At 32.3% G+C, this 15,020-nt stretch overlaps 1 protein-coding gene across 1 annotated transcript in view; it reads left to right on the top strand.

Annotated features, from left to right (window-relative positions):
- The window catches only part of LOC129966571 (uncharacterized), a 454,962-nt gene that overhangs the window by 326,087 nt on the left and 113,855 nt on the right, over window positions 1-15,020 (top strand). The window contains exon 2 of the mRNA XM_056081029.1: window positions 14,428-14,562. Within this exon, the coding sequence (XP_055937004.1) occupies window positions 14,428-14,562 (135 nt within the window). The remainder of the gene's footprint in view (window positions 1-14,427; window positions 14,563-15,020) is intronic.

The following is a 15,020-nucleotide window of genomic DNA, read 5'->3' as shown; positions in this document are numbered from 1 at the left end:
ACTGAATATGTTAATTTCATTAACATCATAAAACATTACTATTGCCTTTATAACCGTTACAAAATTGTTTTATACAAATTCAATTGATAATTTTTAAGTAGAATTTAAAATTTAAATTTAAAAGAAAAGAGGAATTCATTCACATTTAATTTACAATTATAGGCTAGCTGTCTTGTATTTCGTAGCATGGATGCTATCCAAACTGTTCAACAGCGACAATTGATTTGGGATGCCAACTATTGATTCAATAATTTAGTGTTTTGAATTGTCATTCTGGGCTTAGCTCTGGGAATAAGAAATTATTAATAGTGGCAGGCCGGTCAGAGTGAATTCTGATAGCTGCGGATTACAGTTACGGTGAATTATCCTCTGAGAGAGCATATGCCATGCAATCATTCATGAAGCACATCGTAACTCAATCACAGAGCGATTGACAAATTGCTGTTTTAAAATTCTGTGAAAGGGGCTGCAGTAGATTGCGTTTTCTGTGCTATTAATTGACTTGAATATGGACGAATCATAAGTAATTATAGTTGCCCAGAAAGTATGTGAATACTTTTAATAAGCACAACATAAAAATTAATGATTTAGATTAATAAAAATATTAATTATCACAATGAAACATTAATTAATTTTAATTTAATGGCTAGATTTCCATTTAAAACGTAATAATGCGCAGAGAGAACATTGTACCTACATAATTACCAGATCTCAGTCACAATGAGTTTCTTTTTCTGTGGAAACACAGACATAATATTTATAGTTCAAGATCAGCTTTGAACGATGAATTGGGTGTAGACATTGGAAGACAATTTATTGAAAAATCTACTGATATATTATAAACTTCTCTAATTTCGTCTGTTTGTTTAATTAACAGCGCCTGGGCAATAACAGGTAATATTTCGAACATTTGCACTTTGAGTTCTATGAGTTATGCACTTTGAGTGATAATATATATCATCGGTATATTGCTAAAAATGAATATGTTAAAAGAAGGTGAAACATGAGTTAATTTATTCTTGCTGCTTTAAAATTATATCTCTATAACAAAAACAAAAAAAGTTGTGCATATCAATACATGTGTTTTGAATATTCTTTATTGACGATACACTTATATACTCGATTTTTTTTCTGTTACATTTTAAAACAACCAGAATATGATAATTCTTTATCATTCCCTTTTTTTGTCACTCTTGGCAGTATACCAAAGATAATTACAGTTATTATAATTTTCCTTGTATACAGTAAAATTCTACTCAGTTATTGATACAGTAGTTGTATATGTCTGCACTCAAACTTAAATCATTAAATTGGCTCGGAAAATGCACTAGCTCATACACAAGGTAGAATTCAATCAGTTATTGGTGCGGCAATCGTATTAAATCCGCATGCAGAATAAAATCCTAATTATTTACTAATACAACAGTGGAATTGTAATAATCCGTTTAGAGAGAAAAGGCAGCAGAGTTTCTGATACAAGACTTCTACTAATCTATACATAGAACAAAAGAAAGTCTGCTGATTCATCTTCGATGCATATAAGAAATAGGTTAAAATGCTTCAAACTCAATAAAATAATTTACAGTACAAATTTTAACTATGTTTTGTAGTCTCAAATATATGAAATTTTCACGTAACGTTTAATAATATTAATTATTTACGCTATTTTATTAAAATTATCATTTTAATTTAAATTTCCATACTCATTATACTGTTGTGTTCAAACTTCGTTAATGAAATCTTCAAGTAATCCTCTCATTATTACATGCATCTCCTCCAAAGATGAAGAGACTGAATACTAGAATTTATCATAGGAGTGCAAGTACCGTAACTAAATTAACAACACGAGCGCAAAATGTGTCTTTTGAATTTCAAATTGCAACTGCAAAGTTACGGTCTCTCTCTAAAATGCCAAAGGGCAGCGACGTGGACATCCCTCCAAAATCTAATAGAATTACGATCGCAAACAACATTATTGTGAAATCCCTCACAATCACGCTCCTTATAAAACGCCGAGGAAGGAAAGTTTACGCCCGCCGATTATAATACGAGACCCATTAGCCATTATGATTATTATCTGGAGGGGAGGGACATCAGAATTATTACAAGCATCGCATCTTCACAATTACCATTACTCGTTAATTAACTATTCACAGGGCACAGGGGACGCAGCTAATGACACTTACGCGAAAATGGGACGCGCGTGTGGGCTCCAAAAATGGTCTTGAACCAACACAGATAAGCGTTTTTGCGTTTACAAAATGGGAGAGGGGTTTTATTGCCCGCAGACGCGCTTTGGAGTTTTTTAAAATGCAAATTATAATTCTTTGGCGGTGTGTATAATTTGCCTCTGTATTACGGAAAAGGCAATTCTGAGTCATTAACGGGGAGAGGACAATATTGTGATAATTATGATATTATTGCAGTCTGGTGGGTCGTCGCTCCGTAGTTAATGCATGGGTTGTGCTTGAGATGTCTTCGGAGAGTTTGCAGGAAATGGCAACGAGCGATTGTTATTTGTACAAATGTGGCAGAGTTTTCCTCTCTTTGTGGTTACAATTTTGGTTTTATGTACATACTTTCCGTACACATGTACATACTTTCCGTACACATACAAAAATATTTGACTGAAGTCAAATATTTTTGTATGTGCCATAACATTCTGTGCTAAAAGACATGAACTGACGTCAAGTTTTTGGGATAATGTGTACATTTGCGCATTTTCTTTTTAGATAGATGGTCAAGTGCTTCTCTGCTGATTGTTTGAGCTTAAGACATTGCATCTTTTTAATAGACCATTTCATGCAATATCATAAAGCATTTCAATCATGGCACTCAAATTTTAAGATCCAATATGATTTTTGATGATATATGAAAGACAACCTATCATTTGTGACATAACAGATTTTTTTCAGAGTAATTATCATTTTTAACTAACTTTCCCTCAAAAAAAAAGGCCATGCAAAGAAATTATTATTGAAAAGAAGCCAATGCATTCAGTGGTTTAAATCTCTAGTCATAATGAATCACCAAAAGCCAAATACTCTTAAACTAACACAAAGCAGACCGTTGAATAATTAAGTGGCAGTCTAAGTACCATCATTCTTAATTGATCGTTCGAGCTTTGGCTTCAATTGGCTTTCTGGTACTCTCAGAGCAGACCTGTTAATTCTTCCCTACGAATATCTTAAACATTCCTTTACTAATGTAAATGATGATTTGACTGAACTAATCAAAATGATTCAGTGATGTTAGTAAATATATTAATGTGGCTGATTTTTCTGTTTATTAAAGCCAAATGAATTACATCAAAACAGCTATAATGAAAAGAGCTTTCATTGCCTTTTCAGCTACATGAAGTTAGTTACTTACTACATGAAGTTAGTAATACTCGTCTAGTAAAAAATTCTAAACAGTAGAAAATTTTACCTTTTTAATCTGTAATGAAAAGATTAAATTTTAGTTTCTCATATTCAAAGTATAGATAAAATGTTGTTATAGTCAAAAACTCTAAGCTCGGGATTTTGACGAAGCTCTATATTTTCAAACCTCCCTAATTCAAAAAATACATTTTTGGCATTAAATTCGCCTCTCGGTCGTCTCTGAACAGGACTCTTTCATCTAGATGGATTAAATTTGGCATATGAACTTGAGACCAAATTGTAGATTTCTATTAAATTTTGAACGAAATCCATTCTGAAGAAGTCTGTCTGGTTGTTCGAGAATAAGTGATCTCTATAACTATAAAACTGTAAAGCTAGAGAGATAAAAGTTGGCACACATTTAACATCCAAAGTATGGATGCTTATCAAATTTTGAACCAAATCTGTCGAAGGATTGATCAACGGTGAGTCTGTAATTTCGCATATATGGAAATCTAATGACTTGCATCAATTAAATTCGGCATGTCATCTCGTAACAAAGACTGCAGTTCCGTGACATATTTTGGTTTCAAACAATCAGAAAAAAGGAATTCCATAATACTATATTCTCGCGATAGATTCAGTAAAAATGGCAAGATTCGCGCCAAATGGCTACATTTCGTAACAATTGCCCGCCAACGTCATGCAAGGCATTCTCGGCTTTACTCATGATTTAGAATTTTATGGGCGGGGGGGGGGCGGATAAAACTTTTACAGGAGAGTATGCGAGAAAGTTCCCGGGAGACATTTCCTGCTCGTTAGTTGTTTGTATCGTGCAAGAGATAGTGAAAAAATTTTTAAGAATATTAGTTTTATTCTCTTTCAAATTGTGAAGTAAAATTTTGAAATAAAAATTTTATATATTAAGAGTTTACCCTTACTAAATAATCGAACATGAAAAATTTTTAGGTTATTTTCAATAAATGCTTGGGTTATTGCTTAGCTATTAATAAAAATGTTACTACTTTTTTGCACCATTACGCATAATTGGTACAAAATTTATAATATTAGGGTATCCCAAAAGTTTCTTTCTCATCGCGCTATGAATGGCCTTATCTGGCTCTGCTTGTGCAAACATGCAGGCTTATCTATTAACCGTCTATGTCATTGGTTTCAGTCGTATCAGAGCTCTTTTACAGTACGTTTCGTTTGTGCCACTGTCTCTTTTAAGACTTACATCCACAGCGATAAACATGGGTAACGAAAGGCGACATTTACGGCATTAAAGAGGTTTGTTGCTGGAGACAGAACTTGGATTTTATATGAAAATGTGCATAGAAAACGCACTTGGTGTAAGGACAATAGGCCTTCAACTGTCGCAAATCTGGGACTACTCCCCAAAAAAGTTATTTTGTCCATTTGGTGGGATTAAAAAGGCGCAATTTTCTACGAGATCCTTCTTCAAGGTGAAACGATAAATTCTACGAAATACTGTCATCAACTGGATCGATCGAAAGCTGCCATAGCAAAAAAAAAACTGCCAGAATTAATGAACCGACGAGGCGTTATTTTTCATCGTGACAACGCGAGACCACATATTGTATTAGTCGTAAGAGAGAAGCTCTTACAATTTGATTGGGATGTTTTTCCCAGGGGTGTTTGTGCTCCGGGGAAACCCCGGAATTCCGGGGATTTTGAACTTCGATACCCGGAAATTCCGGGGATCGTCGTTCAAAAGGAAGTAGGAATAATAATGAATTATTTATTTTGATCTGGGTAATTTTGTTTGCTTTGAAAGCAGAAAACGCAAGGTCAGTGTGTGTGGTGAAAACTTTTCCTTTCTTTCTCCAAAGGCAGTGATAATGCGTGAAAAGGGGGAAAAAACTTCTTTTTTGTTCTTTCCTTATTGCGAGTTATGACTCATTCCCCCGGTTCTCGGACATTCTCTTCTGGATTCTTTTCGGCAAGTAGGCGCGGCAGAAAAAAAAGGGAGAGACTTCGTTCGACCAGATGTACGATCACGTGACCTGGGTTCAAAGGTCTTAATTTTGCAAAATTAATGGTTATTAATTTTGCAAAAAAAGTAATTCATTGAACTTTTATAATTAGGTCATTCAATACTTCATAATCGTAATTTTTCATTTCTCCCCCCCCCCTTCTCGAAACTCCAAAATGTCGGTAGTAAGTCCGTAAAAGTTTCAGGGGATTTTTTGGGGTCCCACAAACACCCCTGTTTTCCGCATCCTGAATACTCACCAGATCTCGCACCATCTGATTATTACTTCTTTCTGTCCTTAAAAAAATTATCTTCGCGATAAGCGCTTTAAATCCATCAGCGAAATAAAAGCACACCTCGAGGATTATGTCTTGTCCAAAATACAACAATTTTGGAAAGAAGGCATAATGAGGCTTCCTGAGAGATGGAAGAAGGTAACAGAGCAGAAGGGTTCTTAAATAACAAAATAAATAATATCTGAAACAGTAAATATTGTGTATTCGTTTCATATTAGAAATAGAAACTTATGGGATACTCTAATATTTTTGAGACAAATCTCTTCTACTTAATCTTAAATATATAAAACGATATAAAAGCAGCATTTAACTAAACATAGCATGAAATATTTAAAGACGAATTGTTCGAAAAAAAAACAAATAAATATTTTTGTTGCTGTTGTTCGTAATTATAATTTCTAGAATTTTTATTCATTTGCCCTACTTTGTTTTGAAAGTTGTAAATTTAGTACATTTTTCATAGTGAAATATAAAATTTTTTATTTCTATTTCCTTAACATGCTTTTTTTTAATTTATGGATTAACAGTGGCTGCTTTCCGGAGAAATGTTGAATTTGTTGCAGTTTTTTACAGATCAAATGTTACACTCTCGGTCAAACTTTGAAACTGAGAAAAATTCAATGGTCTTGTATGAAACACGAATAAGACATAAGGACATATTTAAGGAATAAAATTGAAGACAAACATCTTACTAAGCTACGCTGATTATGAGCATGAAGATTTCTTTAATATTTCTTGAAAAATCTGTGAACATGCATTCATGCCGGCATTCTACATGAAAAAAGACCTGTTACTTTTTTTTAAATTTTCAAGTGACAAATGTGCAGTTGTTCTCATAAAACAAGTTCCTTTGAATCTCCATTCATAAACTTATCCACTTAAACTTTTCCCCCACTTTTGAAGTTAACATTAAGTGCTTTTTAAGACGCTTTAGGGCACAACTCGAAGAAATCCACTTACCACTAGGTACAAAATGTTATTATTTAAATCAATCGAATAAACTACTGAAAAAGATCTTTAGTGGGAGTTGCTTCCACTATGAAAAAAAAGAAGAAAAAGAAATATATCGGTCCCTTGAGAAAGAAATCATTTTAATCCCTTGACATAAAATAAAATACTTTCATTTTGAATTTTATAACTTCCTTGAGTGGATGAAGTTTTTTTTAGTATTATTTTTATTATTATTATTATCGTAAAGCAAGAAAGATGAAAAGTAATTCGATTTACTGAGCCTTTTATGATTAAAGAGAATAAAAACGCGTGTGCCCTGTACATACTCAAAGAAATACACCCTCTCGTATATTCATGAATCTTCTTCATTTTTCTCTCTTCTCCGGAAATTCTTTTTCCTTTCCTTTCCTTTTTTTTTTTTTCCTTTCTTTTTTTTTAACGAATGGTTTTGAAGAATGAAAAGGTTCCACGTGTAAGACATGCATAAAGAGTTATCTTTAAATAACTCGTATATGCATCTTTATTTTACTCACTTCTCCAAAGAAGGCGATAAAATTGCGCCCATACAGAGTGAGAGCCGACTGGATGTATTTATGCCAGTTTCACTTAATTCCAAAGAGCTCCAAAATAAAACTAACTCCGCCAAAAGCAGGCAGCTCTGACGTCCAAGCCCATTTGCATAATTGCTTTCTTTCTCCTCTATCAGTGCGACATTAGATGCAATTCCACTTTGTGAAGGCAGCAGGGATTAGCATTTTCTCCTTCGGAATCCTGAATCAATATACATGTGTTTCTCCTTCGGCGAAAGCTAACATCCGTCACTGAGAAAAAGGCATCGTGAATTTTAAGAATCTGTCTCAGAAAAGTATCGCCCGTGCATACATTAGTGGAAATATTCATTGCTCTTCGCTCCGACTCTCCAGTTTGTTTTATTGCCAGTGCGTACAGGATGTCGATCTGGTATCTGTTTCTATCTGTCCTGAAATATCGAAATTCCTGAAAGAAATGAAAGTAGCACTCGCTTTCAGAATATTTTCTGTACTGAGTTATGTAAATGTTAAATCTGTGGATGTTAGATAGTTATTATCAAAAGTGGAAATTCAGGATTTCAAATTTAATGTTGTATCTGTTTTTCTATCGTCTTTGGTGGGAATGTTCAGCATTTTTAGTGTGTTCGTATTCTTTGAAATCAAAATAATGTGCTTCGAAATTTAATTATTTTGAAAATTTGTAAATGGAAACTTCTAGAATTGATTCATCTAGAGATTTTTTATTCATTTTTGTTATGAAACAACTCAAGTACTTAAACTAAAATTATTTCTTTAGTTTAACACATTGCCTCACACTTTTAATCTGACGATTATGCTCAGAAACACATTTTTTTCTGTTATTTATGACTGCCATATGAAATTGAACGTTAGTCTTATGTCTGCATCACATCAAAATTATCACATTTTTGTCACAATTTTTCCATGAAAACTCTCTATGGCTGTAACCGTCATTTGCTCATCACGAGGTTTTTTCTCTTCCAAGAGAAAATGACGGCTATAGCCGTCAGTTCCCTATATATCGTCGAAATTCGGACGACCGTGGCCATCACTTGTGGCAACGTGTTAAGTAGTAATTAGCTCACACTATTAACGTAAGGCATTGTACGATATTTCAACGATATTGTTTGGGATTTCTAAGTGTTGGACAATATCGTGTACATATCGTAACAATATTGGAGTATTTTGTGTTTATAGGGCAAGTACTAACTTAGATGAACACATTTAAATACATATCTGAGCTATTCAAGAATAACAGGATATTACAGAAATACAGAGATATTCAAAGTTCTAGGCATCCAGTAAAAATGACTTTTGTAAACAACGATAGAAAGAAAAAATTTTTAATACTATTCATACGAAAACTAAAATGTTTTGTATCTAAAGCTAAAATGTTTTGAAAGCTAAATGTTTGTAATAATTGACCAAAAATACATGACAAATGTTACCTGCATGACTTCTGTTTGTCAAAAAGAGAGCGTCCACTTGATAGTCCATTTTATGACAGATACCATGAAGTATGCTTGTAACCATTAATTCTTTGAATAACTAAGCATACGAAACGCCCATACAAATAAATTACGGTATCTGCTTGAATATTCCTGCAAACTTTCCATCTCCTTCGTTTGTTATTAACTTTACACCCAGAGGAGCGTGCTTTGTTGATTAGGAACGTTAATCACTCTCAAAATTTTGGGATTCGGTCGAAATCTGAATCCATTCCTTTGTGCACATGCCCCTAATAGCCATAGCCAAGCACAGGAGGCATAGAAAAAAAGGGTTTATGGCTCCTATATCACGGAAAGCGCTGTTACCCACAGTCGGCAAAAATGTGGATTAGCGTGGTCTAATCAGCAATAGAGATGAAACTCTTTTAAATATCAACTCTTGAAGAAAACCGAGTTGTTATTGCCATGATGGCGGATTCAGGGCTTTCATTATTCAGAATGCTCGATTAATCAAAAAGTAGAAAAATTCGTCAGATTTTTCAAGGACGAATGATTTATTTAGAAACCATTTTTAAGAGTTTTTTCCCCGGCCAGGATGTAGTTTCTACGGGACTTTTTTAAAGGATAAATGGCGAATTAAAACTAATAAAAACGGGATTTTTTTTATGTATTTATTTATTTATATACTCATTAACATCGTTTTGTGAAGAAAAAAAATATTTCCTTCCTGAAAGAGTTTAGAAAGGATTGCTATTAAATAACAATAGATAGGTGGTCCTAAATAGTAAGCAATTTAAGATTTGCATCAGAAATAAGTGGGGTTTTTTGTATGTTTAATTAAAATTAAGGAATCATTTAACGATCTTCCAAAAATAACGATACATTTTACTGGCATCTTAAAGTAACTATTTCTAATATATATATTTTTTTATTTGACTATTAATATTTTACTAATAAAGAGCAACTTTCTTACGCCGAACAATGTTGAAATTACATCTCATATTTTCTATTTTCTATTAAGTTTCAAAAGTTAACTATTTTAAATCAGCTTTGTGCATAAATAACCTTCACTGTGTTGCAAAAGTGTTTGAACCAGTTTGCTAGTCTAGTTTCAAAAGTGTTTCCTCTAAAAACTATATTAGAAAAATTGTCAAAGTAATAAGAAGTATAAAGTAGTTTAGGAATTCCTCCGTTCGTGTGTGAATATCCACTCAAAATTTAGCAACTACTTCTAGTTCTGAACTTTGTATAAAATCTTTACGAAAAGTTACCTGGAAATGGAATCTAAAATAATGTGGAGGTTTCAAGCGGCAGCTTCCAGCTCGTAAAGTAAATTTTAGTGACTGTCAAAATAGGCCTGAACGATTTTTACGATTTTGTTGCGAATTCTACTGGAAACAGAGGGATCGTAATTTTTTTTATTGCGAATGAAATCTGGCGTTTTATGTGCTCAGAATTTTATAGGTATTTCAACAGTTGTTAACGCACTTGTCATCGGACTCTTTTATAGATCCTAGGAATCAAGTTTAAATAGAATTGATTTATGTTACAAGGTTTATAGACTTTCTTTTCAAAAGTAATACCATAAACGACCCAGTAGTTATCTTAACAGTCATTTCTTGAACATAAGTGAAGAATTTATAACGGCAAGAATAGTGACCCAGAGTCACAGTGAACGCGAGCTATTATGAACATTCTTGAGCAATTAAATGGAATTTTTCAGCAATTATGATATAATATGGATATATTATATCATATATGAAAAAATAATGCACAATATAATAATATATAATATAATAATAATAGTTTAATATAATATTAATGGATGGCTATATATTATATAAGGGGTATATGGATATATATGCAAACATATTTTAGTAGTTGCGTGGTCCGAATAGAAGAAACTTTTGTAAATTTAACTTCAGTTTATGTTGTCCCAGGAGGCAAAATTTGTACAAGAAATAAACGATTATACAAGATGCGTCACTCTCCATCGCAACATAAGAGCAAAGGAGACCGAAAATTTTCCCTTCAGTGATTTTACTATGAGATTTTGGAGGGATCTCTTTGACACGTGTCGACTTAAGAAAGGGAATTTTAGATATGTTTAAAAGAACACTGCAAGCATTAGGGATTTTTATCTCTTCACTCGGAGCGTGAAGAAACGTTGAGACCACAGCTTTATAGGGCGCGTGTAGAATTAATTAAATAAAAAGTTTGAGTTGGATCAGGAAATAAGAGAACATCTTAGAATGAAGCAATGGGCTAATTTATGGGCTAATTTCAATTTGAAATTAGAAAATTAATTAAAATTGAACTTTGATTAAAAATTATCATTACATATATATTTGTTAGATTTTGAGTTGGATTTTAATCACATTGTTAGTAAGTATCTGAAATTTCATATGACTAAATATTTGTGATTATTTATGCTGACTTCAAAGGGAAAAGTTGTAGGTTCTCTGTATTAACTCGACTTATTTTTAGGAGACTAATAGCTCAGGATAATTAGTGATGATGTTTGTGTAGTAATAGGAATTGCTTACCACAGAAAGTTGACAATATGCTGTAGCATTATAGATCGTGTAGGCAATGTAATTATAAATATATAACATAAACTCTCCATTATATTTTATTCGATTATATATTTTTTTGTTTCGTTTAAAATTATTTCATTATTTTTTGGTCAGAGAAAGATGTTTAATATTGCGATATAGTAACAAAAATGAAAAATTAAATTATATTCCATTATCCACATTTCAATCCCATTATCCGCATTAATATGGTCTGGTCGTGCGAAAAAGGCGGTGTAATAGGAAAAAATACCATTTAATAAATTTTCAGACTTTAAAAAGTTTCATACTTTTCATGACTGATCCTATTTAAAATATATCAGTCCTATGCTTATGATAAATCTCTAATTAAATTGAAATTCTAGGCAGAATAGTCGTAATCACATTGGCTTGTTAACGTACATCTAATGTACGTAACGTAATGTACGTCTTGTATTTATAGCAAATCTAAGTTAGATTTAAAATAGCCATATTCTAGCCATAAACCTCAAATCACATTGACGGATTTAAAATAACTATATTCTAGCCATAAACCTAAAATCACATTGATAGATTAAAAATAGCCATATTCTAGCCATAAACCTAAAATCACACTGATAGATTAAAAATAGCCATATTCTAGCCATAAATCTAAAATCACATTGATAGATTTAAAATAGCCATATTCTAGCCATAAACCTAAAATCACATTGATGGATTTAAAATAGCATTATTCTAGCCATAAACCCAAAATCGCATTGATGCATTATCGATCCTAAATAATGTTTATCTATCTTATTATTATGACAAATTTCTGATGAAATTCAAGCCGAGATTTCAATCGGAAATAACTCTGATTAAATTTTCCCAGCATGTTCTAGATAAAAAAGAATTATTTTTCTATCAAAGCAGTTAGTAACAAACTTAAATAACTTCTATGTAGTATGTTATTAATAAAATCGCCAACATATTTCAACTATGTTAACTCAAAATAAATAGCTGATTAAAATTACATGAGTATAAAAAATTTTAATTGGAGATACATTTTAAAGCATTCCCTTGAGATAATTAAAAATATTCCTATAAATACCCTCGAAATTAGCTTCGTTTAAATTTTTTAAGACTTAATAAATTAGAATTATTATACTAATGAACTTCGAATAAGCAAATGTATAGTAAATCTTATTAAATTTTGAATCATTTTACCAATATTTTAGATCAAGCATTTGTGCTACAAGTATTTATATATCGCCCTTTCGTTTTACAAATTTCCTTCTATCATTTCTAGAACAACCATCTTATTTCCTTCAAATCTAACCAAATCCCTGGAGAGAACAAAATGGCGACCTGTAGCAGCCTGTAGTCGGAAGGAACATCGTAAAACGGCGTTACGCTTTAATGGTACTTATTAGCAGAATAAAAAGCAGCCGATCACTCTGCGGATGCCAATTCACTGTCTGATTAGTATTCCGCACCGAACGTTATTTCAACATCCAGAAATGGATGTTTTATGGACACCGATGGAGGTCGGATGTCGTTAAGACATCTTTATGGATACTCAGGTTTGGGGGTCCCTTCTTAAGCGGAAGTGTTCCAAAGTGGATGAATTTCATAAACGTCATTACTTGAAATTTTAGTTCGGCTAAAAAAAGATGACGTTTCTTTTCCATAAATTCATTACAAGGAAGATGAAACATTTTTAGCCGCTGGAGATGTGTACTTGATTGGAAAAAAATTCAGACGATTTTTCTCTTTTTCATTGTCTAAAAATGGAAATTAAATATTATCGTTTTCTTTTGTGAAATGTTTGAAATATTTATTGCTGTATTTTTTATGGAATTATTTATTTATGAGGGCTGGAAGTTTTTCCCGGGGAATAGAAAGCTTAACATTAGGAATTTTTTTAAAGCATTTACTGAAGAATTTATTACAATATGCGTCAGCATTAAATTATATTACTTATGAGACTGAAATAATGCGATTATTTTTCATTGTTTCTACTATTATATTTTCTAGAATTTACTGTATCAACATGACAGCAGTGGATGATTTACGAAATCAAACTTTCTGGTGTCTGTTGTAAATCTTAAATTCGAAATGATAGCTGCGAACATTGAATAGAATCAGCGAGATAATAATCTTATAACTAATAATTTGTGATTTTTTTTCTCTTTTATAATGTATGTCCTGTTGAATAGTTTATAAACATTAATATAGATTTCACATATTATTGACATGGTTTCGCATTTTTTTTCTTTATTTCTAATTCAGTTATTTTCTATTGAATTTATTCTTTAAAACATTTGGTAATATACCCGGAACCTACAAAATATATTTACAATTTACTCGTAATAGCACATTTGTTTTGCAAGTCCCCTTTCCAATATAAAAAGTACTCTACTCTAGATTTCTATATCTCACTAGCGATAAGATTTTTGATCTTTGACTTATCTATACTTATAAATAAAGCTCAATGTGTGTGTGTGTGTGTTGGAGCTCTACAGGCCAGACCGTTTGACCTACAGCTACCAAATTTGGTACATGTATACCTTAGAGGTCGGGAATGTGCACATGGGGTTCCTTTTTTGAATTTTTGATTAGAATTTTAATTATTAATTAAAAACTAACTTTCCCGCCAAAAAAATCTTCCATTTTCTCCACCGCCAAATAAGTAAGGCTTCAATTGTTTTTCCCAACAGTAACGAGGATAGGGTTAGCATTTTTCGGCCGATTATTTCAAGCGATTCTGTTTATTTTCTTAATGTTTTATGCATTTAAAATTAATCATTGTTAATTAATCGATCTTTCAGATTCATTCTGAAGTACTTTTGAATTAAAATAACGCAGAATAAAGGACATTAAAAATGTTTAATGATGTAATAAAGCCATGTATTTCAAAGATAAACCTTTGGTGACATTTTTAATTTAAAAATTGTTTTTTTCCCTTGGCGTGCGCATTTTTTCTAATCTTCCGAGATTTTTTGTTTTTTTGTTTTTTTGTAAAATAAATGTGTGGTATTGGTCTTTAACTTCGGACGAGACGAGTTTCCAGAGTACTTAGAGAGAAAAGAAAACCCAGAAATATCTTAAAATGTTAATATTTTTGACAAACTTTACATTTTATTTATAAATATTAATCGAATGCATTGAAATTTTAATCGATTTGTTTGAATATATTCAATAGATATAGTGACGGACAGCTTTCATCAAATGTATGTCTCTGAATACATATAGTTATGATAGAATTTTCATCGGTTATTATTTCTTTTTCTAGGATGGCAGCCGCGGAGACATGGAGAGCTTGGCCATGAGGTACGCCGATGAGCTTCGAACCCACTACAAAGACGTCCTCGCCAGGTTAGAAGACATCCGGAAGAGGAGAGTTGCCATAGACTTCCCCCCACTTCCGGTGAGTCTCATGCTCATCCATACTCAAAAATCATTTTACTTATATTTCTGCAGATATGTGTGGCATAGCGCAGTTCAATTTCTCTTAACGGCAGCTCATTATCTTTTTTCGATGACACGTTTCCTGACAACACAAGTTTATTACATTTTATGAATTAAATTATAGATAATGTTTACATATATATACAATTAAATTATATTTTAAATTTAAACTCATTTCTATGAGTTCTCACTGGAGCACCTACCAATATATACTCTTACCAGTATTACCCACACATTCCCTCGCAACTATTCTTCTCTCTTCACTTCATTTTTTTGCCTTGGGCAGATATGTGTTTGATAGTGCAATTCAGTTCCTCTAAACGGCAGCTCATTGTTTGATTTCGACACATTTGCTGACTTTACGAAATATCCCTGCGGTAATTCAAAGATTGTTTGTCGCATGTCTTGACACAAGTG

The sequence above is a fragment of the Argiope bruennichi genome, chromosome 4 (genome assembly GCF_947563725.1).
Source record: "Argiope bruennichi chromosome 4, qqArgBrue1.1, whole genome shotgun sequence".
In the NCBI taxonomy this organism is placed as follows: Eukaryota; Metazoa; Arthropoda; class Arachnida; order Araneae; family Araneidae; genus Argiope; species Argiope bruennichi.
This window is presented reverse-complemented; position numbering and strand designations above follow the sequence as displayed.